This window comes from Aspergillus ochraceoroseus (genome assembly GCF_002846915.1).
Source record: "Aspergillus ochraceoroseus IBT 24754 chromosome Unknown P175scaffold_1, whole genome shotgun sequence".
NCBI lineage: Eukaryota > Fungi > Ascomycota > Eurotiomycetes > Eurotiales > Aspergillaceae > Aspergillus > Aspergillus ochraceoroseus.
Window position 1 is genome coordinate 1,105,162 of NW_024468476.1, and position 22,545 is coordinate 1,127,706.

The 22,545-nt window shown below is 48.9% G+C and overlaps 9 protein-coding genes across 9 annotated transcripts; 6 read left to right on the plus strand and 3 right to left on the minus strand.

The window, feature by feature from the left end:
• Window positions 1-784: 784 nt before the first annotated feature.
• Window positions 785-1,239, plus strand: P175DRAFT_0489183 (uncharacterized protein; the record flags this gene model as incomplete). The annotated part of the gene is made up of 2 exons (XM_040895720.1): window positions 785-790; window positions 925-1,239. The coding sequence occupies 2 exons, from the start codon at window positions 785-787 to the stop codon at window positions 1,237-1,239; spliced, it is 321 nt and encodes a 106-aa protein (XP_040755408.1).
• A 2,219-nt stretch (window positions 1,240-3,458) lies between these two features.
• P175DRAFT_0497135 (DUF2011 domain-containing protein) lies at window positions 3,459-4,821 on the plus strand. Its single transcript, XM_040896212.1, has 3 exons — window positions 3,459-3,551; window positions 3,651-4,161; window positions 4,337-4,821. The coding sequence occupies exons 1-3, from the start codon at window positions 3,526-3,528 to the stop codon at window positions 4,745-4,747; spliced, it is 948 nt and encodes a 315-aa protein (XP_040755409.1). The 5' UTR covers window positions 3,459-3,525; the 3' UTR covers window positions 4,748-4,821.
• A 21-nt stretch (window positions 4,822-4,842) lies between these two features.
• P175DRAFT_0553307 (uncharacterized protein) lies at window positions 4,843-6,636 on the minus strand. Its single transcript, XM_040900477.1, has 6 exons — window positions 6,294-6,636; window positions 6,044-6,233; window positions 5,877-5,988; window positions 5,601-5,786; window positions 5,259-5,534; window positions 4,843-5,194 (listed from the first exon to the last, which is right to left on the minus strand). Exons 1-6 carry the CDS (start codon window positions 6,440-6,442, stop codon window positions 5,175-5,177), a joined length of 933 nt encoding a protein of 310 aa, XP_040755410.1. The 5' UTR covers window positions 6,443-6,636; the 3' UTR covers window positions 4,843-5,174.
• Window positions 6,637-7,066: 430 nt separating this feature from the next.
• On the plus strand, window positions 7,067-9,361 carry P175DRAFT_0469585 (uncharacterized protein). Its single transcript, XM_040895007.1, has 2 exons — window positions 7,067-7,702; window positions 7,758-9,361. The coding sequence occupies exons 1-2, from the start codon at window positions 7,516-7,518 to the stop codon at window positions 9,200-9,202; spliced, it is 1,632 nt and encodes a 543-aa protein (XP_040755411.1). The 5' UTR covers window positions 7,067-7,515; the 3' UTR covers window positions 9,203-9,361.
• Window positions 9,362-10,377: 1,016 nt separating this feature from the next.
• On the plus strand, window positions 10,378-12,282 carry P175DRAFT_0428053 (uncharacterized protein; the record flags this gene model as incomplete). Its single annotated transcript, XM_040893284.1, has 1 exon — window positions 10,378-12,282. One exon carries the CDS (start codon window positions 10,378-10,380, stop codon window positions 12,280-12,282), a length of 1,905 nt encoding a protein of 634 aa, XP_040755412.1.
• A 395-nt stretch (window positions 12,283-12,677) lies between these two features.
• Window positions 12,678-16,040, minus strand: P175DRAFT_0513101 (uncharacterized protein). The gene is made up of 4 exons (XM_040898730.1): window positions 15,634-16,040; window positions 15,327-15,478; window positions 14,239-15,268; window positions 12,678-13,619 (listed from the first exon to the last, which is right to left on the minus strand). Exons 1-4 carry the CDS (start codon window positions 15,646-15,648, stop codon window positions 12,942-12,944), a joined length of 1,875 nt encoding a protein of 624 aa, XP_040755413.1. The 5' UTR covers window positions 15,649-16,040; the 3' UTR covers window positions 12,678-12,941.
• A 211-nt stretch (window positions 16,041-16,251) lies between these two features.
• On the plus strand, window positions 16,252-17,920 carry P175DRAFT_0497141 (3'(2'),5'-bisphosphate nucleotidase). Its single transcript, XM_040896213.1, has one exon. It carries the CDS (start codon window positions 16,423-16,425, stop codon window positions 17,689-17,691), a length of 1,269 nt encoding a protein of 422 aa, XP_040755414.1. The 5' UTR covers window positions 16,252-16,422; the 3' UTR covers window positions 17,692-17,920.
• Window positions 17,731-18,840, minus strand: P175DRAFT_0497142 (mitochondrial 54S ribosomal protein uL6m). The gene is made up of 3 exons (XM_040896214.1): window positions 18,536-18,840; window positions 18,344-18,457; window positions 17,731-18,261 (listed from the first exon to the last, which is right to left on the minus strand). The coding sequence occupies exons 1-3, from the start codon at window positions 18,804-18,806 to the stop codon at window positions 17,888-17,890; spliced, it is 759 nt and encodes a 252-aa protein (XP_040755415.1). The 5' UTR covers window positions 18,807-18,840; the 3' UTR covers window positions 17,731-17,887.
• Window positions 18,841-18,878: 38 nt separating this feature from the next.
• Window positions 18,879-21,205, plus strand: P175DRAFT_0449066 (putative nuclear membrane fusion protein Kar5). The gene is made up of 6 exons (XM_040894433.1): window positions 18,879-19,425; window positions 19,476-20,296; window positions 20,346-20,567; window positions 20,612-20,668; window positions 20,713-21,055; window positions 21,116-21,205. Exons 1-6 carry the CDS (start codon window positions 19,224-19,226, stop codon window positions 21,130-21,132), a joined length of 1,662 nt encoding a protein of 553 aa, XP_040755416.1. The 5' UTR covers window positions 18,879-19,223; the 3' UTR covers window positions 21,133-21,205.
• Window positions 21,206-22,545: the final 1,340 nt, after the last annotated feature.

The window sequence follows — 22,545 nt, forward strand, 5'->3', positions numbered from 1 at the left end:
TTAACTCGTCAATTTGAACTTCATGTATCTTAAGCAACCACCATTCTTCTATTTCCATATCAATAGATTTCATTTCGTCATTAGAATTTGACGTCCATCATAGGACTAGTGTTTGGGTTTAGTAGTAAGTATTTACCTGTTAATACTTTACTTTCTCCTCTCCATCAATATCCTTTAGCAACGGACCTTTTATTTAACCTGTCAAAGCTACGCCGTCACAATGAATATCATACCAGAGATCGACAACCCCAAAAGCCAACCCCTTAATAGAAACCCTTAGCAAGCTAATGAGGAGTCCACATGTGGATAGCGCTACATGGGTCTGTATGTGGTTTTCGGATCTCGAGCGCCTGGAAGTGTTGGTGGAACGAGTTCAGCTCAAGGAAGAGCGAGGTTCTCTCGAGCTTCTCAGACAGACAACCCTTTTCGTTGACATGTTGAGGCCTTGTAAGTACCGACTACTGCTAGTAGCTGTAATGTACTTACCGGCAGCTGATAACGCTTTTATCCAGGGTGCTCGCGCTGACGACAGAATATTGACCAGTCGCCAAACAAGAATGCCCCCGAACAATCCACAATCACCACCATGACGTTCAATACTCGTCAAAAATTCAGTATGCTTCACACTTTCATACTAGCCATCCACCGTTTCATTCATTTAGGACTTGCTAATCATTTGTAGTGTTTGGAAAGGGATAAAAATAGCTGTGTGCTTACTGGGGCAGGAAATACGATCAAAGAGCCCGTTACCCGCATTTGGTCGTGCTTGATGTCGTTGTCTCAAATGGCAGTGAGTGTTGCTTGCTTCTTGATGGAGGTGAGGCCCCGTGTGCTCGTTGTGCGCGGGGCAGGAGAGGTTCCAAGGTTGCCTGCAGGCAATTGCGTCACCCTTTATGCCGCAATTCTTTATGCTGATTTGGACAGCCCGGACCGGATGCTGCTGATGCGGCGTTCAACCTCTCTCGTGCTCTCGATGGTGGTGATGCCACTGCTATCGAGTCCGCCATGCGCGCTTATAAGGCGCATGGTGAATACTGGCGACGCGCCAACATTTGCCATATCTTTCCTTTCTCTTTGGGAAAGAATCATGTGCAGAAAAATTCCTTCTCGGATTCCCTCAGTCTCCTCTGGTCTCAGGATAAGATCGAGGCCTGGAAGAAGGATCATGCTGGCCACGGCGGGACCGAAATGTGTTCTAATATGCTTGCTCTTAATTCAAATGCTCATCAATACTGGTGAAAGATTCATTGTGCCTTTCAACCCATCGAAGCATTTCAAACGATGGGAGAGGGCGATTTTCTGGGTCTTCGGTAGTTATCGCTATTACTTTCCAGAATAGATGCACTCATCAGTGTCGATATCCCACATCTTTGCTTTGGAAGGGCCAATCTGAAAGGGTGATGGCAATAATGGCGGCGTTGTGACCAGGGCGCTCTTTCAGAATGCTCCCGGGGTGAGGCAGAAAAATTTGGCCTAAATTAGTTTTTTCTTCAAAAAACTCAGGATCTTGCAGAATAGGGGTTGGTCCTTCTGACTCCTCGTCTGAATCTATTGACACTGATGAGTGCATCTATTCTGGAAAGTAATAACGATAACTACCGAAGACCCAGAGAATCGCCCTCTCCCATCGTTTGGAATGCTTCGTCTGCAGTGGTTGATCCATCGTCTGGGCCAAATGCCCGCTTCGTAGAGACACCGGTGGCTAGCTACTACGAACCCCGTAGTGCCGCGAACCCTGTGGTCATTCCGGACACTGTACTTTAGCGAGAACAGGCTGCTATTACCGGCGCGGCTGAAGTTACGGACGACAATCTCGAAGATTCAGACGAGGAGTCAGAAGCACCCATCAAATGGAGTGGCCGAACTTGGTCTCTCGACAGAGCCTGGGTCCTCTTGTGGGCTATATGGCGACAAAGATTATTCATTACCAGTGCTTAGTGGCACATACAGGGATAATGGGGAGCCACTATACAGAGCTATTGCTTCTGGTGATATTTCACTATCACTACTCATGATATTTAACATTTGCCACTCCCAAGCTGGTCACTCCTAGAAATGCAGTGGTACCTCCAGCGAATTGCAGGGATGGGCGGTGCCGCCGAGGTAGGAGATCATTTAGACTACCTCTATAATCTCGCCTTGGCCCAAAAATCATTCTATGCACGTCTCTGTTCTACTCCAAAAACTGTTTCTGACATGGTAGATGAGCGGATAATAACGGCATGCTAACGTTACTTCTCTTCTGGCAACACTATGCCCGCTGACTCCGCCGGCTCGCCTGTCCCCCCCCCGCCGCCAGGGGGCCTCACCTCCGTCAGAAGCGAGCAACGTTCACAGAACGCCAGTTGTTGAAGCGGGGATCAGCCCGGGTACCTTCCCTCGAAGACGCCTGTCTAAGCCTAAACCTCAAGTTGCACCACCCATGCCACCGCTGCCTCGATAATGATATCATCCAGGATACGATTGACCCACAGTCCTTACGTCGCCTCCAGGTGAATCAAGAAAGGGTTTACAAGGCGAATACCCATGGTGAACAATATCACGCAATATGGGAAACTAGAAGCACTTGACCCCACCAACCCAGCAAGGCAACTCAAACCGACTGCTTTCAATCACTTTGTGAAGCAGACATTTGGCACTGCAACTGCAAATGTTGCTCGTATTCTCACAGTACTTCGTCATCGAGTATATCGCGAAAAGGTTTACTAGTATACAGCCACTCGTCTGGGCCAGAGTGCCCAGTCATTTAATTTCAGTATTCTGGAGGCTATCATATCCTCCAAGTTTGACGAGATAAGTTTTAACTATTCCTGCTTCAACAACTGGCGTTCTGTGAGAGTTGCTCGCTTCTAGACGGAGGTGAGGCCCCCTGTGCTCGCTGTGCTCGGGGTAAGAGAGGCGCCAAGGGTTGCTTGCAGGTAATTGCGTCATCCTTTATACCGCAATTTGTCATACTGATTTTTTAGTTATAGCCCGGCCCTAATGCTGCAGACGCGGCATTCCTCTCCCGGGCTCTTGATGGTGGCGACGCTGCTATCATTGGGCCAGCCATGCGCGTGTACAAGGCGCATGGCGAGTACGTTGGTGGCGCCTCCTCCTCCGGCTGAGGGCAATCAATATTTACTAATTGTTGGTGCGTTATTCCTGCTTAGCGGGTTAATTGGTAGTTGTATCGCCTAGACTTATTGGAGCTTCTTGGGAGCATAGAATACTGCGCTACCATTAGAAGCGCCAGCTGTAATATAACCATAGCTTCAACCTACTAGGAATTGGTATTTCAAACCAGAATGTACCTGATTAAATTTTATTTCTGTAGGAAAAGAAAGGCTACCCCGGATAGCATCTAAACCTCCTGGGACGTGGGCGCAACCTGCGCTGAGCAGTGGAAATAAGCATTCTGGGGATCATTCTCCATCCTGGTTTTTCCCCGCCAAAAAAAGGCAAAAAAAAACCCACCTCTCCTCCCTTTCACACCTGTGCTAAGAGCTATTGTTTAAAAGGTGTACAGCTTACTCCTCTAGCACCATGTTTGATCTTCCTAATGCAAAACGGTACGTTCTCGGGCATAAATCCTCCACCAAAAAGCCTTCTACGAAACTCCAACACGCGCCGCGCCGCGTACTAACTTCCTCTCTCCTTTCACAATCCAGTGTCCGTCGAGACCAACTCCTCTCTCGCGACTCCTCGTCGCCTTCTCCCTCTCCACCTCCAGAATCCGCATATCCCGATGCCCAAGAACGCCTCGGGGCCCTCCTGAACCTCGACTCACTTCTCGCTCCCTCCGCACCAGAACCCACCACTACCACCACGACTGCCCCGGACAATAATCCAGAAAACGAAGACGAGGAGCAAGAATTCGAGTTCCGGTTGTTTCAAACTGCGCCGAAGAAAGCCGCTGACAAAGAGACAGGAGAGCCAGAGACAACGCAGAAATTAAAGATCCGATTACGCTCTCCAACTCCGACGGCGGGCGTCAATGGCGAAGGACGTTTCGTGAATCCGTTCCGTGGGTGGCAGTATTATTTCTCTGCGCCTGGCTTATTATCCGGAGAGACGAAGGTAGATGGAGAAGAGGATGCAGGACTATTATTGAAACGGAAACAGTTTGAGGAGGTAGCTGTGACTGGGGAGGAAATGATGGGTTGGGCAAGGGTTCCTTGGGTGAGTCATTTTATCTCTCTATAATAACTACTTCAATCCTTCTTTTTTTTTTTTTCTTTTTTTTTTTTGGTATACCCTATTCTACGATACGAGAAGATGGTGGTTTGTTCCAAAGTGCACTCATTGTGGGAGATGATGGCAAGCTCTAACTAACTGACTGCTTTGGTTTGTTCAGCCGGGCTGCCATTTACCCTGGCGCGTGATTCACCTGAAGCGAGGTCAGACGAAACTGCCCCCCCGCGATGCAAAGGATACATCATCTACTGCCACCGTGTATGTCATGGACCCGCCGGAGAGGACTCCCACGTCGCGCAAGAAGCCCGGGAAAAAGCGACGCATCCAATTACGCAAGCGGGTTGTTGCTGCTGAGAGGGCGAAGGAGACGGAAGCAGAGAAGCGTAATCGGAAAAATCGGGAAAAGAAGCTCAAGCGAAGGCAAAAGGCTAGAGAGGCGAAGGCAGCTCTGACAGCTACAGCGGGCCAAGGAGGTGAGACTGACCCTGATGGATCTGCAGCAGGTAAGGTTCAAGATGGCAGTGTCGCTGGAGAAGCGCGAGATGATGTGTCTGTTGAGATGAGAGATTAGGCATCTGTCTTTCATGTTACTCTCTCCTTGGCCTAGTTTAGCTATGATACCCCATGCTCGTACTGAAGTTGTGGTTTTGAAATTGTATATTGACTATTCTATCTCCATTCGTGTCGTCATGAAGAACAACAGCTAGGGTATGAGAAGCAAATTAGTGCGATTGGCCAATTCTAGCCATGATTAGTAGGCGACAGGAGGCCATTCAGACGGGGCGAAACCACGACTAGTAAAGACAGCACAGTGTATTGTACGATGTCATATCAATAAAAAGAAAAAAAAAAGAAAAAAGAAAAAACAAGCAAAGGTATCGAAATTCAGCACAAAGTAGAAATTGGGGTATGAGGCGAGCAGAGGCTAGCAATTGCAGACATAGGGAAAGGATAAGATAGATATCGATGAATCGTGGTTGCGATTACCATGCGGCGGGTTAGTTAAGGGGCAAGACATCTATTTAGTCTCAGCTTTGCGCGATCAGGACGCCCGTGCCAGGGAATTAGATGTTAGGACTCACTCTTAAGGGGTCCAACAGCCCCAGAGGGCTTTTCCGGCTCAGCAGGTTTCGCTGGTTCCGCAGCATTCTCAGATGGGCCAGCAGCCTCAACGGGGGGCTCTACAGTGGTGGCCACTGGAGCTTCGGCTGGAGTCTCGGTCTTTGTGTCAGGAACTGGCTCCTCAGTCTTCTTTTCTGGAGCAGGAGTAGCGGCTGGAGCTGCGGAGGGTTCAGAACTCTCTGGTTTGGCTTCAGTAGGTAGAGTCTCCGCGGGCTGGTCCGCAGCAGGAGTCTCTTCTACGTGATAATCAGCATTGGGGTCGGCTATAAAACCAGTATCACGCAGAGATTAGCTGAACCTACCGGGCTTGGCTTCTGTTGCAGGAGCTGGCTCTTCCGGTTTAACCTCAGCGGCAGGAGCAGCAGGCGTTGGTGTTTCTTCCGACTTATCTGCGGGCTGGTCGACAACAGGAGCAGCGACGGCAGCCTTCTTCTTTTTGCGAAAGATGGACTTGAGGCCCTTCTTCAACTGCTGGAGCGCATTGGGTGCTTTGGAATAAAATTAGCCAAAGTAGCCAACGCGACACGAAGACAGGATCGTAGAAGTCGCATTGGAGGGGAGTCAGGGTGTCTACTCACGAACACCAGGCATTTTGCTAGGTACGAAAGGGAATCGATGGGCGACAAGGATATTGGGAGCGTAGAAACCAAGACAACAAAGGATTTGGAATGGAAGGTAAATTGAGAGCAACTTGACCACTTTAATAACCGTCCAGTAAATCCTCCACGTGACGGAGAGAGTGCACAGTCCCCTGATCGCCCGTTATCGTGGATTTGCAGATGCCTCCTTTTTCACCCTCTTCTGCTCCTTCTCTATTCCATTTCCCGCAGTCCCCTCCACGCTTGGCGGGAACCTCTGTCGGTGCCTTGGACCGGTCATTGGGCCATGTCATCCCTCTAGCGTATCCTTTGGACGCTGGAAAAAGAAACTGAGCACTATTATAGGATGGTTAGCTTCTTCGGCGTCCCTCCGCGTTAGTACGGACTCCGGAGTACATAGTGCTTCTATGGATGATAGCGAACCCGTCGATCTTGGCTTGTTTATCCTTTCCCAATCGTGGCTGTGCTGACAATGGGAGGACCAGGTGTGAATCCCCAAGCGGCGTTTCAAGTCGAGAAATAGTTATGAATATCCAGCAGATCATTAGGAGCCCCTAAAACTTGGAAGATATTCTATACCTAGGTCGAAGGCGATCGCCATGACATCTAGCTGCAGTGTACACTGTGGATCAGATTTCCATATCAAAAGGTCCTCCTAATCCCCTATCATTCGCAACCCCTAGCGCTTCTGTGGGCGTTGGATAAATCCACTATGTACTCCGTACTACCTCCTCAAACTCCAACGCACCGAGGGGCTTATCCAGATCCAAAACACTACGCAGTGTACACTTGCAGTGTGTGGAGTCTCAGACGAAGGCCCGAGAAATTACCCCAATCTCGCGTCTGAAATAGAGTAGGTCGATTTGCCAGATTCAACGGAGACTTGTTGTTTCGAAGCCCGGGACATCAATAAACGTCACCGCAACTTGATGGAATAACACTGTCTGCTCAGCAGACCTTGGAGTGTTTCACATCCCTCCCATGGATAAATATAAACCTCCAATCAAATTTGCAGAAGTTAAAAGGCCCACTTGTCCTCGGGATAACCCAACCTTGCCGTGTGGGGAGAACGCTAGCCTAAATCTGAACTAATGGGTTCGCTTGCTCAGATACTCGACCATTTTATAAGGCCGTATCCTTTGAAGCCAATGCAGGCGCTATGAACTGAAAGTGCAAACACCATTTCTTCTGTCTGGTCATGTTCCCTCTCTCGGCAGGCAGGACCAGTAAATAGCACCATGTTCGACAATAGCTCTACAACATTAGACGGGGATGGTTGTTAATACGATGTGGTTAACTATGAACCTAGGTATTTAACCCCTGATTGACTCTCCATAATCCCCAAGGATTCCGTCTTACTATTCAACTGAGTTATACTACCAATGACCGAGTTTTGGAAAGGAGAGAGTCCAGAGGGCGAATGTAGAGACAGGCTTTCACTACCTGTGTCCGGCTGTAGACAAGCAAGAAACGGCGGGATGAATAATCAAGTGCGGAGAACGTCCCGCACTGATTACCCATAAGTTAAGCTTCAACCTCGAAGGTTCTCTAGGTGTCCTGGTATCTTACCTTAAGCTTAATTCACCGTCTCTGTCTTACTCTAGACGCACTATACGAAATGCGTTCCGACCTTCCATTACCTGCCGCCTCGGTGGAAGCGGCAGGAAGTGAACCAGTGTCGGAACAGACCCCTCTTCTTCCCGACCAGGTCCCGAGTACGTCGGCTGAAGCCCGGGAGCCCAACACGAAGGAATTGCTTCTGGTTATGGGGAGTATCTGGGTTGGGGTCTTTCTGGCTGCCTTGGGTATGACTGTATTCTTTTTCTTCTCTGGAGTGAATGTGAAAGCTAATGGTAATAGATACTACCATTGTTGCAACTCTGTCGGGTCCAATATCATCCTCATTTAACTCGTTGTCTTTGCTGTCCTGGCTAGCTACATCTTATCTGATTTCCAATGCCGCCTGCCAGCCACTGAGCGGGCGCTTGACTGATATCTTCTCCCGAAAAGCGGGGTTGATCTTTTCAAACGTGTTCTTTGCGGCAGGGAACTTGATCTGCGGTCTTGCTAAAGACCAATGGACCATTATCCTCGGACGCGTTGTCGCCGGCATTGGAGGAGGTGGCTTAACCGCAATATCGACGTTTGTCACTTCAGACTTGGTGCCCTTACGCAAGCGTGGAGTCTGGCAGGGAATTGGCAACATTTGCTATGGCGTTGGAAGTGGCTTAGGCGGTGTATTCGGTGGATGGATCAACGACACCTTGGGCTGGCGATGGGCATTCCTGATACAGGTCCCTTTTGTTGTGGTATCTGCCATCTTAGTCGGCTTTACCGTCAAACTGCCCGCAAAAGAAGCCCAAAAAGGCAAATTGAGACGTGTTGATTTCCTTGGGGCGATCACGCTAGCCTCTACCCTCATTCTGTTTCTCCTTGGTCTCAACACTGGGGGTAATCAGCTGCCTTGGACTCACCCTCTTATTCTCACAACTTTGCCGCTTTCAGTTGTATCCCTGGGTGTTTTTATATACATTGAAGCGAAAGTCGCATCCGAGCCGATTATTCTAGTCCGTCTACTTCTCGACAGGACCGTTTTATCTGCATGTCTCACCAATTGGCTCAGCACAATGACCATCTTTGGGGGTCTCTTCTACCTCCCGATCTACTTCCAAGTTCAAGGTCTATCTGCCACAGCGTCCGGCGCCAGGCTAATCCCTCAAGCGATTGGAACCTCCATTGGATCACTAGGATCCGGTATCCTGATGCGTTCGACTGGCCGGTACAAGGTCTTGAATCATATTTCCATGTTCATCTCCGTCGTCGCCTCCGCCCTGGTCTGCACTCTCACCCTCGATACGCCTTCCTGGATTCCACTGATATTTATTCTATTCATCGGTTTCGCTTACGGAAGCATACTCACGATTACCTTAGTAGCTCTGATCTCTGCAGTAGATCACCAGCATCACGCAGTTATAACTTCCGCGTCCTACGCATTCCGTAGCACAGGAAGCACTATAGGCATTACGATTGCCTCTGCCCTTTTCCAAAATATCCTGAAGCTAGGCCTCTGGTCTCGCTTCGGCAACCGTGAACATGCTGGGGAGATAATCTCACGCATTCGAGACAGTCTCGGAGAAATCCGACAGGTACCGGCAGATTGGATTCCAGGAGTCTTAGATGCGTACATGGACGCATTGCGGTCCGTATTCATTACACTCCTCGGATTTGCTGTTCTGGCAGCATTGGTTAGTCTTGGAATGCGAGAGCATAAGTTACATAACAACCTCGCCCGGAGGGATGAGTAAGAGGGACACCACTGTCTCCCTTTGAGGGCGGGCTGTTCTCGGGAGACATAAAAGTACACATAGATATTCACCGAAGCACTAGAGAAACGAGGGGGGTTGGAAGCAATGATATAGAGAATCTGAAGAGAATTTGAAAAAGACATGTATTGAGCCAGCAGTGCACTTCCGGGGATTCCTATAAGCCACCTGGGCAGGCACCTATAGATCCATCCATGATGTCGAAGAGTGCGCATATAGACAACTTTGATTGGCTGACGTATATACCCCTGATTCATGCCACGCTAGTCCAGAGGCGGTTTAGCGTGGATGACTAATATTGGGTTCTGCTTTGTCCAATCAGAGACACGGCATTCTGTTCGACACCTCAGGCGAGACAAGAATTGCACGGAATGATTTCGCCGTCAGTAACCGTATCCTCACTCAAATAATCCTTTTCCTTTCCTTTACACCTCCTCTACTCTCTAACCATCTTAATCGGCTTCACTAAGTGACTGGTATCCCGTCTCTTATCTTCTGCTACCCGACAGCCACTACTTGCATTGAAACAATCCGAGTGGTCCCAGCAGCGAGGGCACTCGTGGCGACGCCAGTCCGGTAACACAGAGGATTCAGATTAAGCCCAAGCTCCGTTGTCTATCCCTGCAAGTGACAAGTCGTTACTACCAACACACCGCTTCCTGCAAATCCCCAGCTCCCATAGTCAGGCCACTGGATGCTCTGATACAAGCTGCGTCGAGACCACCGCCGTTCGCTGTCGATCTGCGCCACAGTTCCTTGGATGGAGTGCGCTGCACCCTGTGGTTTGCTAGAGGTGAACGTCTTGGGCTGCAATTCGGACTGTCCTTACGCGCTATACTAAGAAGTGTAATCGAGTGGGCCAACAAAGTTGTCACTTGTTTTAATTTTTTTTTTTCCTTCCTTACCTTTGTTTATATCCGATTTGCACTGGTTGCGCGGTTTTTTTGTCATTTCCTTCTCTTTCTTTCCCTTTTATTTTCTACAACGACGCTACAAACAGCACTTTTAACTATCCGCCACTGCATGGTTTTTTGTCACTATTCCACTATTTATCTTGCTCGCATTTTAAGGCACTCTCGAGTTTTCCCTACCTCGACTATTCTTTTCTGCCTCAATATCCTCGTTTTGCGAATATTCAGCGGCTCCTGTGATCGTTGATGGCGGTAGGCGTTCGAGCTGAGAATACGACGACCTCGATAGGTATTAGCGCGGTTGTGGTGAAAAACGTTCGATCTAGTGCGATGGATATTGATGAGGAAAGGGGGGGAAGAGTACTCGGAAACTCAAAAGGCCCCAGAATCTGCTCTCGAGAATCAAAGCAACCGGAACCATTCGTGGGACGCCGAAAACGATTGTTAATTTCAACTGACAGCGGGTTTGTCGAAAATGTACTCCCATCTTTGGCCCAACATCCTGAGGTCGAACTCAGGCTGATCACAGACGAACCATCCGCCCTGCTCTCCGGTACGAATAGGGTTCCTCATTATATGGACACGGTGGACAGCAAAACATTTGGGAAAGAAACCAGCGCGCGGAACTGGCTGAAGGCTAAGGCTGCAGAACTTTGCGAATGGGCCGATATGTTATTGGTTGCTCCAGTAGACGCGGGAACCCTAGGGTCGATGCTATCGGGGCTAACAAACACTCTGACGCTGGCGTTGTTACGCGGCTGGATGTCGAAAAAACCTGTCCTCCTAATACCAGGAATGACAGTTTCAGAATGGCAGCACCCGCTCACAGAGAGACAGCTGCGGGAGGTCCATCGGTCTTGGCCTTGGATCAGCATCATCTCGCCTGTCCTGTGGAGGTACAGTGCTCCCGAGGAGCTGATCCAGTTACCCTGGGCTGGCTTGAAAGAGCTACACGAAACAATTGAGCGAACATTATCTCTATCCCTATCCCAAGGTACAACCAGCCTTGCTCATCCTACTGAATCCCCAGCGCAACAAGTAGTCGTTTCGTCAGAGAAACCTTCCCCTGCAAACATCACTTCGCTGGCCTCTCAAATGACGCTTGGACCGAATGCGCTTGAGAAAGGATCCCCTCTTCTACCTATGGAGTTATGGTTGAATATCTTCGAGGACCAGTTGCATGACTGGGAGATTGCTAAAGCTGTGGGCATCCCTACGAATCTCCAAGTTCCCAAAGAGTGGCAAAGCCACCTCCTTAAGATGTCAACCCCCGCTTCCCTGGAATATACAATACTTAGGGGTTCATTTGCCGCTATTAAGAAGCGCATTGATAGTTTACCGCGCTGGAAACCTTTGTCCGACCTTGCGTGTCACCTCATTTTCAAGTTCTCCCGAACAGATATACTCTCGTACCTCACGGAAAACCATCTCGATCTGCTGTGGACGACATCCCGCCTGACTAACATCCCATATCGTGCGTCCGCAATTTATGGGAACCCTAAAATTCTAACTTGGTGGAGGGACGCGCCAGCCCTTCCAAATAAGGAATACATCGCAGATGCGATGGACGGTGCTTCTCGTGCCGGATTTATCAATGTCCTAGAATGGTGGCGGACATCCGGCCTTGAACTTCGGTATACCGAGAGGGCCCTTGAATCGGCTAGCGCCGAGGGCCGCGTGGCCGTTCTCGACTGGTGGAAGAGTGCGGCCGATAAAGCTCCGGCATACCGGCCCCTTCTCTTGAAAGTCGGAAAGTCAGTCCTCCTTGCAGCGCAGTCGGGCCGGACAGCCTCCCTTGCTTGGTGGGATGCATCAGGTATCCCGTACACGCACGCCGAGTCAGTTGCCCGAATTGCCAGCACACACGGCCACGTTCATGTTCTGGACTTTTGGTACAGGCTTAAGGGTACCAAGATGATTTTTGACTGTCAGGTGCTGGTCGGACCAACCAAGAACGGACATGACAACGTTCTCGAGTGGTGGCGACGAAGTGGCCTACGTGTCGAGTTCAAGACATGCGACATCGAAGAAGCCCTCGAAGATGCTGACCCTGTGTCTGGTGCCGAAGAACGAGTTCGCCGGTGGTGGTCCCTGAATGGACTCAATCTTGGAGTCGGAACAAGCGAATGGATGAAGATAAAAGTGCTGTAGAAAGTGGTGTGGCGTTGGTTCTCATTTCTTTCTTTCTTTCTTTCCTCTCCCCTTTCCATGCTTTTTTTCCTCTGGATAATGATACGACATGATTGGCTATATTCATAATACCCATATTTGCTGGCGTTGACATTATGAACTATATTTCTTGGTTACTTTAACTGTTTGCTTTGGACGAAGATTGCAAAGAACCCGTTTCTTTGTGGGTTCCTCGGGAACGCAGGTACTTTTTTTCTCTTCTAACATATACTCTCAATATGGAACCCATGTGTACGGGCACGTTTGTACTTGTACCATATGCGACAGGCTCAGTCGGGCATACTATTCTAATACACTGAATAATCATGGACTGATTTTCCCAAATCAACATTAGGAGTAAAATGTGCATCACAGGTGGGCAGGTCAACCGTTTAGCCCCCTGTCTGCTAAAGTGAGATTCCAGCTACATACATATATAGTACAACTTACGACCTCAGGCCTTACTTTAGTAGTGAAAAGACTACGTACAACTGAAGTAAACCCCAGGCGCTATATTTTTGAACTAGATATTATAAAAGAAAAAAAAGCACCTAAGCCATAATAATAATAATAATAACCCTGATACATCACCGAAAGTCCCCCGCATATACAAGGACAGGACAAAATACACCAACGCAATCTCAATCTCCAGTACCAACCTCCAAATCCAACTGCACACCATTCCCAATACTATAATCCCCCAGCGTAATGAAATCTTTAAAGGGCCTCTCCCCCTGCCTCTTCAGTAGAATCTCGTGCGGCTCGCGACCAATATGCGCCGCAACCAGGGCCTTGAAATCCCGAATCGTATCCGACGGCAAGCAAGGTATGGCGGCCTTTGTACCGAGACGATCGTTGACGTTCACGATAATCATTTCTTCCCCGGTGCCAGGCATCGCGGGTTTCTTGGTGGGGGGGGGGTTCTTCTCTTTTTTCTCGCTGCGGTTGCGGTCGCGGTCGCGGTCGCGGTCCCGAGGTCGTTCTTCATCGTGGTCTCGTCCGCGCCGGTCTCTGTCGCGGCCCCAGTCCCGATCCCTATCTCGATCTCGGTTGCGGTTCCGGTCTCGGTAGTCGGCTCGATCTCGATCTCGATCTTGTGCGCGATCACGGTCGCGGTCGCGGTCGCGGTCATATCCTCTGCGCGGCGACCGATTCCTGTACCCGCGCTCTAAGCGGTTCTCTCCTTCATGATTATCGTAGTTTGCGGATCGCTTTTCCTTCCATCGGAAACCACCGTGGGCTTTTGGCCGGCGAGGTGGTGAGCGTGAGCGTGAGCGGGATTGTGTTCGTGGTGGTGGTGGTGGTGGCTGACGCTCCTCCTCTCGAGGAGGGGGGTCAGGCATATTGAAATCAATATCGTATGGGTCTCTTCCTTGTGGGGGGCTTCGAGATAATATCGAATTCGAGTTCTTTTTATCTTCAGTCACTTGAAATCATATTGGGTGTTTAGGTAGGTTGCGGTATGCGTTAAGTGAAGGGAGGGAGTGAGTGAGAGAGTGAGTGTTTATGGAGGTGATGGATGTTGCGCTGACTAATATACAGCTTGCCTGAGGTTGCCAGGAGCTTGAATTCCCGATGTGGTTAGACATGGATGTATAGCGTTTGTGCTAGATTTGGATTATAAAGTGGATGGTCCAGCGAGGGAAATTGCTAATAAATTTAATTTAGAAGAAATTGTTCTAAGTATCTGATTTAGGGACAGTGGTTTAGTGATCAGGACACTAAAATGATCTCAAACAGCCGTTCATTCATTCTAGTATTGGGCCCGAGAGAAATAAGCAAAGACTTCGTTCAGAGCCATTATTCCTCGGTCCCATGTCATGCAGGTCTATAAATGGCGAGTGCCATAAAGCAGAAAGGTAAATCAAGGGCCGCGGGTTAAACCTCTTTCCTAGACGGTATTAGATGTGATGCAGCAAGACTAGCCGGGGGAGTGACATACATCGTTGGTTCGAAGTGATCAAATGCGGGGGCCACGATCGCATTCCTATCGCCGAACGGGTTGTTCTCGTCGTCGTCGTCTGGTTCAAATTCGGACTCGCTTTCGCTGCTGTAGGTCGGCCGACGAGTTGACGATGAAGGTACTGAAATACTCAACGGCCGAGGAGGTCGGGGAGGCTTAGGTGGATTGATGGATATTCCGGAAAAGGTTTCACTCAGGTCTCTTCCATCGCGATCAGGAGTCCAGCCGCTCTCAAGAACATCCTGGTCACTATCACTATCATAGTCCACGCTCTTATCCAAAACCTCGAACGCCATCAACGCGGTAACCAGCTCCTCGTTGGCGTGAATAAGACTACCCAGGTATTCTTCACTCTCGACATGTTGGATATAACGCAGAATCTGACGGCGCATTTGCTTGCACGTCTCAAATCTGTGGAGCACTTCTACATCTTCACTCACCCGGCGTGTTTCTCGGTTGACCAGCCTGAGAGCGTTCAAAAGATTCGTGCTGGCAACAGAGGAGGAAGCCAGGGTATGCAACATCTCCGGCTTCTCCTTCTCAAAATTGAACGCCTTGTTATATACCTTTTTCTCCTTCTTTTCCTTCTTCCACGATTTGCTGGACGAGTGTTTGTGTTTTGGACTACTGAGAACAGTAGTTGGCCCGCTACCGCCAGACACCGACACGGTATGTCCCATCGGAGGCTCCGATGAAGTGCCACTGTCCCGCAAAACCTTCGCCTTTGCCTGAGTCGCCGGCTGTTTTCGTTTCGGCAGCTGTTTGTAGAGAGCAGTTACCCGTTCCATGCCGGGAGTGTCTCTGTAAGAAACGGCCCATTGCCCAAAGATTTGCTTGCACTTCTGTTTTATCAAAGGGTCGGAAACCGAGTCAGTAGCGGCAATTCGCAACCGTTCCAGCAATGGCTCGTCCGCAAACTCCCGGAGGAAGCGATCTCCTGCGTTTTGAATCAAAAAATCCAGGATTGTAAGCGCTCTCAGCTGACGGTGGAGGTTTCCATATTTACTGCGCAAATGTCAGAGGGCTCCTCATGTACCAAGCAGGTGAATCGTATGAGACTAACAGCTTCTTGCGAAGAGCGCGACTGGCTTCTGTGGGACCACTGGATTGTATACGAATGGCTTCGATGAGATCCACAATTCCACTCGAATCTTCGACTTCATATTGTTCACCAGTTAAGACCTCGATTTGGACGGTGACCGCCGAATATGGCTTCTGTAGAATTGAGGTCAATCAGGATGAAGCTTGTCACAGGGACCAGGGTCCAGTATGTCGTCGTGCGAGGCACTTATGCTCGAATATAGCGGCCTAGCGCGTACTACAAGTACACCCCTCAACATATATAGAGAACTAAGAAAAAAAAGACTCACTGATGACTGAAACATGATGATGATCCTCGATATGGCTTCAATATTAGGAAAGAATGTGAGATCTTCGTAAGGGCATAGTAGCCTGGCCAAAAAAGAAAATCGAGATATAGACTGGTGATCCTGCCGATATAGCTCCCGGGCGTAAGTGGCTTAGTCTCGCACGAAATTGCTGCGAGTGCCCTGCCTCTGGCGAACGCTTTCTTTCCCCTTCGGCTGTTACAACGGAACCGCTGACGTGGTAGGCGCAGCTCGGGGAGCCAAGATGTTGTCGCTTCTTCGAGAGGTCCCTTGATGATGGGCACACCAAGTCAGGTCACAATGAGGGGAGATGGGATTTGATCTGCGATATCTCGCCTTGATCTCTTTATAACGCCTTGTAAATAATTGATGTGAGAGACTCAAAAGAGTCTTTTGAATCTCCAGCTTCTCCTCCTCCGTCATGCGATGATAATTAAACAGGGAATCTCGTGACTGCCCCTCGCCCGTTTCCCAAAGAGGTTTAGGGCGGGGAGCCAGAATAAATCCTACGGGGCACGTGAAGAACATCATGTGCGATAATGTAGAAACAGATATTCGAGACGGGGAATTGTATACAAAATGCACTCATAAGAGCGGAGTCCTCATCTACAGAAGAGCTTGGAATTCGCCCAGGTACTTGGACTTGTCGAGGCTTGAAATTGAATCGATCGCTTAGCGTGAAGTTCAGTATCCTCCCTCCCAGAACTCTCCTCACTCGTCGCAATCGCCCACGTACCTAACTCATCTCCCCCCCCCGCCGCCTGGGCGTCAATGGGTCTTTGGCCTACGAATCCGGGAGATCGTTCCTCGATTAGCCACAAAAATCAGCCCCGTCTCTCCCTTTTCTCCCGCCTGGTGCTCTGCTCCACTCTTCTGTTGGGGATCAGCGTTATCATAAAATCCCGACACCGTTTCCATAATATTAATTTCTTCCTACCCCACCAAGCCCCTTCAACCCACGCATACTCGCACCTCGCCAACATGTCCTACGAACACGAACGCTACATTGCTGAACTTGCCGTTCAGCGCGCGACCCTCCTCACGCAGAAGGTGTTCAACGAGAAGGCCAAGGGCACCGTTTCGAAGGATGACAAGTCACCTGTAACCATTGGTGATTTCGGAGCCCAGGCCCTGATTATCCAGGCCATCCGCAAGAACTTCCCTAACGACGAAATTGTCGCCGAAGAAGAAGCGAGCTCCCTCCGCGAAGATAAGGCTCTGAGTGCTGAGATTTGGAGATTGGTCAAGGACATCAAACTGGAGGATGCTGAGAGCAATGAGCTTTTGGGAGGCTCTCTGCCAAGCGAGGAGGCAATGCTGGATATCATTGACCAGGGAAAGAGCGCCGGTGGCCCCAAGGGTCGCATTTGGGCTTTGGACCCCATCGATGGCACTAAGGGGTTCCTCCGCGGTGGCCAGTATGCAGTCTGCCTTGGCCTACTAGAGGATGGTGATGTCAAGGTTGGGGCCATTGGCACTCCCAATCTTCCCGTTGATGATGCCGCTACCATGTCCGCTTCCATCGGCGTCGACCAGCACAGCGGGGCCGGAAACGGAGTCCTTTTCTCGGCCATCAAGGGTCAAGGTTCGATCAGCAGGCCCTTGCGAAATGGGACCCTTGCTGAAAGTAGGCCGATTTCTATGCGTCCAGTTCCCCATATTTCCCAGGCCGTCTTTTGCGAGGGAGTCGAGGCTGGACACTCTGCTCAGGATGATAATGCTGCTGTCGCTCAACTGCTTGGAATTACCGCCCCCAGCGTGCGGCTGGATTCGCAGGCCAAATACTGCTCGATTGCGCGGGGAGCCGGTGATATCTACTTGCGATTGCCCGTGAAGAAGGACTACCAGGAGAAAATCTGGGATCACGCTGCAGGTGATCTGATTGTCCGAGAGGCCGGTGGTCAAGTGACCGATATCTATGGTCAGAGGTTGGATTTCAGCAAGGGCAGGACCTTGGCTGTTAACAAGGGAGTGGTCGCTGCTCCCAAGACCCTTCAGGATGAGGTTATCAGCGCCGTTAAGAAGGTCCTTAAGCTCTAAATGGGTTTTACGATGGTTATTAGTGTGGATGATAAATATAAATGCTGGGGTGCATTTGGTCAAATCCCGCACGCTGGATGTGTCTAAAAGTACATAGAAATAGCTACCACTCGCCAACAGAAAGAAGAGTGCTTGAATATACATATACAGAAAACCATAACCAATCTCCCCTCTCCCAAATATGTAAACATCCAGTTTACCGGATCTTCTTAGCCTTCATTCTGATTGTCTCACCGTTGACAAAGATACCCTTGCCCTTGTAGGGCTCAGGCTTCCGCCACTCACGAATCTTCGCCGCAAACTGTGTAACGACTTGCTTTTCCGTGCCCTCCAAAAGGATGCGCGTAGGCTGGGGAGTACTGGCCTTGACTCCCTCTGGAACACCCAGTTCGATCGGATGCGAGTACCCAACCTTCAGAGAGACGAAATTCTGACCGGGATATTCAGGTTCGACGGTGGTCGCCGTGGACTCGATACTGGCTCTGTAACCGACACCAACCAGACTCAGAATACAAATATGACCTTCCGACACTCCGAGGATAGAGTTTTGCAGGTGAGCTCGGGTAGTTCCTATATCACCAAAAGGTCAGCCACAGCTTCCGGATTCGCCGTGCAATTCAACGGGAAGAGAAAAAAAAAAATAATAACCCACCCCACATGGCCCGCTGGTGGGTAAGTGTCGCATCTTCAACTGATAGTGTAGCTTTTCGGAGAGATTCATCATGTGCAACATTGACGAAGGGTGGAACGTTGAGGGTCAATTCTCCTGTTATTCGGAAGCTGGATTAGCATCTGTCACCAGACAACCAAAATTTCGAAGGGGGGGGGGGATGTATTTCCTTACCCAATGGGCCTTTGACTTCAATTGCAACCTTTGGTTGATCCTTCGCTTTACCCCTGATCTGTGTTTGAGGCAGGTCGATAAATTTCAGTGACACCTCCGGGGGAACTGAGATCGCGGCGCCTCCCATCCGAGATTGTGTCCGGGGTGTAGTCGAGAAACATTGTGTCTGTTGGGCGCGAGCCAATTCAGGCGCCAGAAAAACCGGAACCCTTTGCCTCGAGGAGTTCCGTGCAAGCTGCCTAAAGCAGGTTTGTGGTAAGAGACTCGTCATGATTGTGGATATGGTGGTTTGGTGTTCGAGAAAGCACTTTTGATCTCCGATGCGGACTTTTTGCTCACTGCCGCGCTCCAAACACGGTTAGTGGATTATGTTCACGTGACTGTATTTTTTTATAGATCAGGCCAGGCGATGGACTTTTCGCTTCTTTATATTTGAATCTCGAAGGATTGGGGATTTGTGGTGCTGTATCTTGGTGCAGAGTACATTAATGAAGGTCTGGGTCTATTTGTATGGTTGGTTTTCTATCTACCCTCGATCCTGATTCCGTTCAACGAATATATTTTACCTGAGTTTCCCTGCACCATCCCCAAACTACTTCGTCTGGGAGTCCCTTCATCCTCTCTTTTTTTTAACAACTATCACCTAAGAGTTTCTTCTCATCCTTTTTTAATCCTTATTTTCCTTCATATGTATCCTGAGTGCATCAGGCTGTCTCTTCTCCTCATACTCCGCTTATACCCTTTATCCCAACCCATCACTTTAACGCAGGAAGTAAAGAAACTTGGATCTAGATCAACCGCAAAGATGTCAACTATAAGAATTTTCTCATATATTCTCCTATATACTTCTCTATTTCCTATCTGTAGTCATGCAGATGCAACCATCAGTGGTGAGTAAAATATATATATCATATCTGTTGTCTCGCTGATGGCGCTGAAGTGATTTCGGATCCTCTTCACAACTCGAGTGATGATGTCGACTTAACCACGTTCCTGAACCTAAAAGCTCACAAGCACGATGAGATATTTACAGAAGCAATTCAGCTGCTGGAGTCCTTGAAGTCATCGCCCTCATGTAATCGAATCGCTGCTTCGAAACTTGTTACATCATGCCAATCCATTGGACGAAAGCCGGACACCCCATTCGAGTCTACCACATTCCTAGCGCTTGAGACTGTTCGTTCTCTATATGCAGCAAGGCTAGCCATATGTGAGATTGATGGAGCAGGAATATCGATACCTCCTCCTTGTCTCCCTGTCAATATTTCACCAACGACTAGTAAAGGTATCTTCAGATTCTCTGCTAAGTACAAGCCAAAGACCGGCGATACAGATCCTATACCCAGGGAACTACTCCAGCCTTGCCTCAGAGCATTGGAGTCACGGCCTCAGTGGTGGACGTCTTATAGTAACAGCAGACAAAACGCTGTGATAATCTGCCAAGCATCCAGAGCAGAGAATGAGAGAGAGGATCTTCTGAATCTCCACAAGTCCATTGTAGAGAGTTCCATCAAGCTTGATAATGGCTTGCATGAAGCACTTCAGATGGCTGCTGAGGAATCTGCTAGACAGAAGGCTTTCATGCAGGCAACTACGCTCTTAAGAACGGACATGCTGCGTGAGATGGAGGAGTCAGCCTCCGGGCTCAGAAATACATTTATAAAGGCTGCTGAAGAGGCTGGAAACCGCTTTGGCTCTATAATTGATCGTATGGTATCAGCTCTTGGGAGTCTCCAATTTGACGTCACTGTTCTTGAGAAGGTTTGAGCCCCGTATGTGTATGAAATTCACCGCTTGACTGCTCCTTCAGGGCATCAAAAATTCTTCAAGAGAGGCCAGCCAGCTACAACAAACCCTACAGTTCATTCAGGATGAGGCACAATCAAGAAATGAAAAAATTGCCTTTGCTCAGCATCAAAACGCCATGACTCACAACGAGCTTGTTCTATCCCTCGAATCGAAACTCCAGTCAATCCTTCAAGACGATATGGCCCGGTTTGCGCGGAACCTGGGGAGTTTTGATGCTTCTTTGGTGAGTTTATTTTCTCCATAGATATCCTTTGCTTACATTACTAGGAATGGCTATATGTGATGGTAGCACAGATACTACAACAAGAAGACGGTATATCCGAGGTGTGTGGTATTCCAGCATAGATTGGATCTTGCTAATTTAACAGCGGCTGCGGAGTTTTGGGAGTTCTCTAGAGGGCTTTCAGCAGAGATTTGACAACCTGAACAAAGTCCAGCAGCAACAATACGAAACCACTGAAGCTCAGTCCCGACTTCAGGAGAATCTACATATGAGCATGCGGATTTCCCAAGCAATTCTTGACCAGACAGCTGCAACTGCGGCAAATTTGCAGACAGTGATTGATGAAGCGGCAGCTAAATATCAAGCGACGACTGTCCTGAGTGGACTTTTCAGACCGTACTTAACCTGCATCACATATGGGCTTCTTGTAACTCTCATCGGGCTCCAGAATCCTAGAATTGCTGTGGTTCTATTCCTTATTTGCATTGGTATGAGAACCCCATCTAACGGCTTTCAAGATCGGGGGCTAACTTGTTGCGCGCATGTAGCAACAAAAATAAAGTGATGATATTATTATTTCCAATACTTGCATTTATTATTCACTTGTACCCCTGCATAATAGTTCCCTTACTGAAGTGTTCTCTCTCTAATTATACGCAATGTTTTCAGCCTTGTTTACTTCGCCAAGTCCGGCTTTGACCACTATTTAACATGCTTTAATTTGACTATAGTTGACGTTATTAGGGCCTTTTCAAAGTCTTTATTATGCAAAATGGTTCGTTTTATCCTATGCCCAGCATCCATGAATGTCGATCACTCCAGTCGAAATAACCCTTTCTATACACTGGCGTCATTAATGACTTGTTAGTACTGAATCAACTGCCTAAATTGTCCAACGGAAGTTATTATCGGCAATAAAAGGCCTGGGGGCTCGGCCCGCATCTCGGTCTTTTTGCTCTTTCTCGTTTCCCTGGGTTCTTCATCCCACTGTTGGCAATTTACTTTCCAAAACATGCAGTGTTTTCTCTGTTAGACTCTTGCCTGCCTGGAAGGGTTATACCTACAATACTCCGCATATCGCTGATATCAAACCCAGACACCAAACCCTCGGGCCCTCTGCAGCTGCCAGGAGATTTCTCTGCAAATGCGGAGAAAAGATATGACAACCAAACCCCACCCTCCCATGCATTCGTATAAAGCGGGAAATACCCAGACTTTCCGTTCCTGTACATTCCCCCAGAGACCATTCAAGGTGCCAAGTTGACCAGAACCGGATCGCCTGTTGAGTACTATCGCAAGCACTGTCGGTGGCCTCGGACGAATGTGTCCAGGGCCCCCTCTTGGCAGTGTGTTTGAGAGTGTGTAATCCCGTATGTAAAGAAGACACTTACTGTATACAAGAGAAAATGCTCATTTTGGGGTGTTGGCAGAAAAGGGCGGTGTTCTGATGGAGGGAAGTAGGTTGTCCCGAATAATTTGCTGCCAGGTTAGGGAAGAAGTAGGATTTTTGCAACATAGCTCAGAACGAAGCAGCAGTCTGTCAAGGGTTATTCTATAGACAATTAGAACCTATCAAATGGTGCGTCATTGCTATTGGCATTTGTTTCAACCGCGAGCATACATACCCAGCGGCGACAAAGAACTAACCCAGCTTTAAAGCGTCCACATCGTGATTAGAATCCAACATAGATAGAACAAGGCCTGTCTCTCAGATCCTACTATCTTTCCTGGGGGTTATATACAGTATATATACCAGTTTGAAAGTGAGCCCCAGCCTGCGCACCATTAATCAAGCTCAAAGTTAAGCTGCGGAAAAGGAGAGATGGATAGCTGACGCTTGACAGGTTTTCCAGCCCTGCCCCTCGGACTTCTACTAGTCAGATAGGTCCAAAATTACGTTAGTAGCTCCGCTTGCTTAGCGTTGATCTATATACACTCCCGACCTACTACCCCTCGAGCTCTCACAGACCGCTTTTAT

What these genes read in the sequence shown, in the direction of transcription:
- P175DRAFT_0497135 (XM_040896212.1), top strand. Translation starts at nt 3,526, where the DNA reads ATGTTTGATCTTCCTAATGCAAAACG. An exon ending in GATCTTCCTAATGCAAAACG is followed by an intron (nt 3,552 to 3,650) that starts GTACGTTCTCGG and finishes TTCACAATCCAG; the next exon opens with TGTCCGTCGAGACCAACTCC. An exon ending in GTTGGGCAAGGGTTCCTTGG is followed by an intron (nt 4,162 to 4,336) that starts GTGAGTCATTTT and finishes TGGTTTGTTCAG; the next exon opens with CCGGGCTGCCATTTACCCTG.
- P175DRAFT_0449066 (XM_040894433.1), top strand. Translation starts at nt 19,224, where the DNA reads ATGTATCCTGAGTGCATCAGGCTGTCTCTTCTCCTCATACTCCGCTTA. An exon ending in GGAGTTTTGATGCTTCTTTG is followed by an intron (nt 20,568 to 20,611) that starts GTGAGTTTATTT and finishes TTACATTACTAG; the next exon opens with GAATGGCTATATGTGATGGT. An exon ending in AAGAAGACGGTATATCCGAG is followed by an intron (nt 20,669 to 20,712) that starts GTGTGTGGTATT and finishes CTAATTTAACAG; the next exon opens with CGGCTGCGGAGTTTTGGGAG.
- P175DRAFT_0497142 (XM_040896214.1), bottom strand. Translation starts at nt 18,806, where the DNA reads ATGACGAGTCTCTTACCACAAACCTGCTTTAGGCAGCTTGCACGGAAC. An exon ending in TGAAGTCAAAGGCCCATTGG is followed by an intron (nt 18,458 to 18,535) that starts GTAAGGAAATAC and finishes TCCGAATAACAG; the next exon opens with GAGAATTGACCCTCAACGTT. An exon ending in CCACCAGCGGGCCATGTGGG is followed by an intron (nt 18,262 to 18,343) that starts GTGGGTTATTAT and finishes TTGGTGATATAG; the next exon opens with GAACTACCCGAGCTCACCTG.
- P175DRAFT_0513101 (XM_040898730.1), bottom strand. An exon ending in CGCGCTCTTCGCAAGAAGCT is followed by an intron (nt 15,269 to 15,326) that starts GTTAGTCTCATA and finishes ACATTTGCGCAG; the next exon opens with TAAATATGGAAACCTCCACC. An exon ending in ACTTCGAACCAACGATGTAT is followed by an intron (nt 13,620 to 14,238) that starts GTCACTCCCCCG and finishes CCTCCTCGAGAG; the next exon opens with GAGGAGCGTCAGCCACCACC.
- P175DRAFT_0497141 (XM_040896213.1), top strand. Translation starts at nt 16,423, where the DNA reads ATGGGTCTTTGGCCTACGAATCCGGGAGATCGTTCCTCGATTAGCCAC.
- P175DRAFT_0553307 (XM_040900477.1), bottom strand. Translation starts at nt 6,442, where the DNA reads ATGATCTGCTGGATATTCATAACTATTTCTCGACTTGAAACGCCGCTT. An exon ending in ATCATCCATAGAAGCACTAT is followed by an intron (nt 6,234 to 6,293) that starts GTACTCCGGAGT and finishes ATCCTATAATAG; the next exon opens with TGCTCAGTTTCTTTTTCCAG. An exon ending in TAACGGGCGATCAGGGGACT is followed by an intron (nt 5,989 to 6,043) that starts GTGCACTCTCTC and finishes AAAGTGGTCAAG; the next exon opens with TTGCTCTCAATTTACCTTCC.
- P175DRAFT_0469585 (XM_040895007.1), top strand. Translation starts at nt 7,516, where the DNA reads ATGCGTTCCGACCTTCCATTACCTGCCGCCTCGGTGGAAGCGGCAGGA. An exon ending in GGTCTTTCTGGCTGCCTTGG is followed by an intron (nt 7,703 to 7,757) that starts GTATGACTGTAT and finishes TAATGGTAATAG; the next exon opens with ATACTACCATTGTTGCAACT.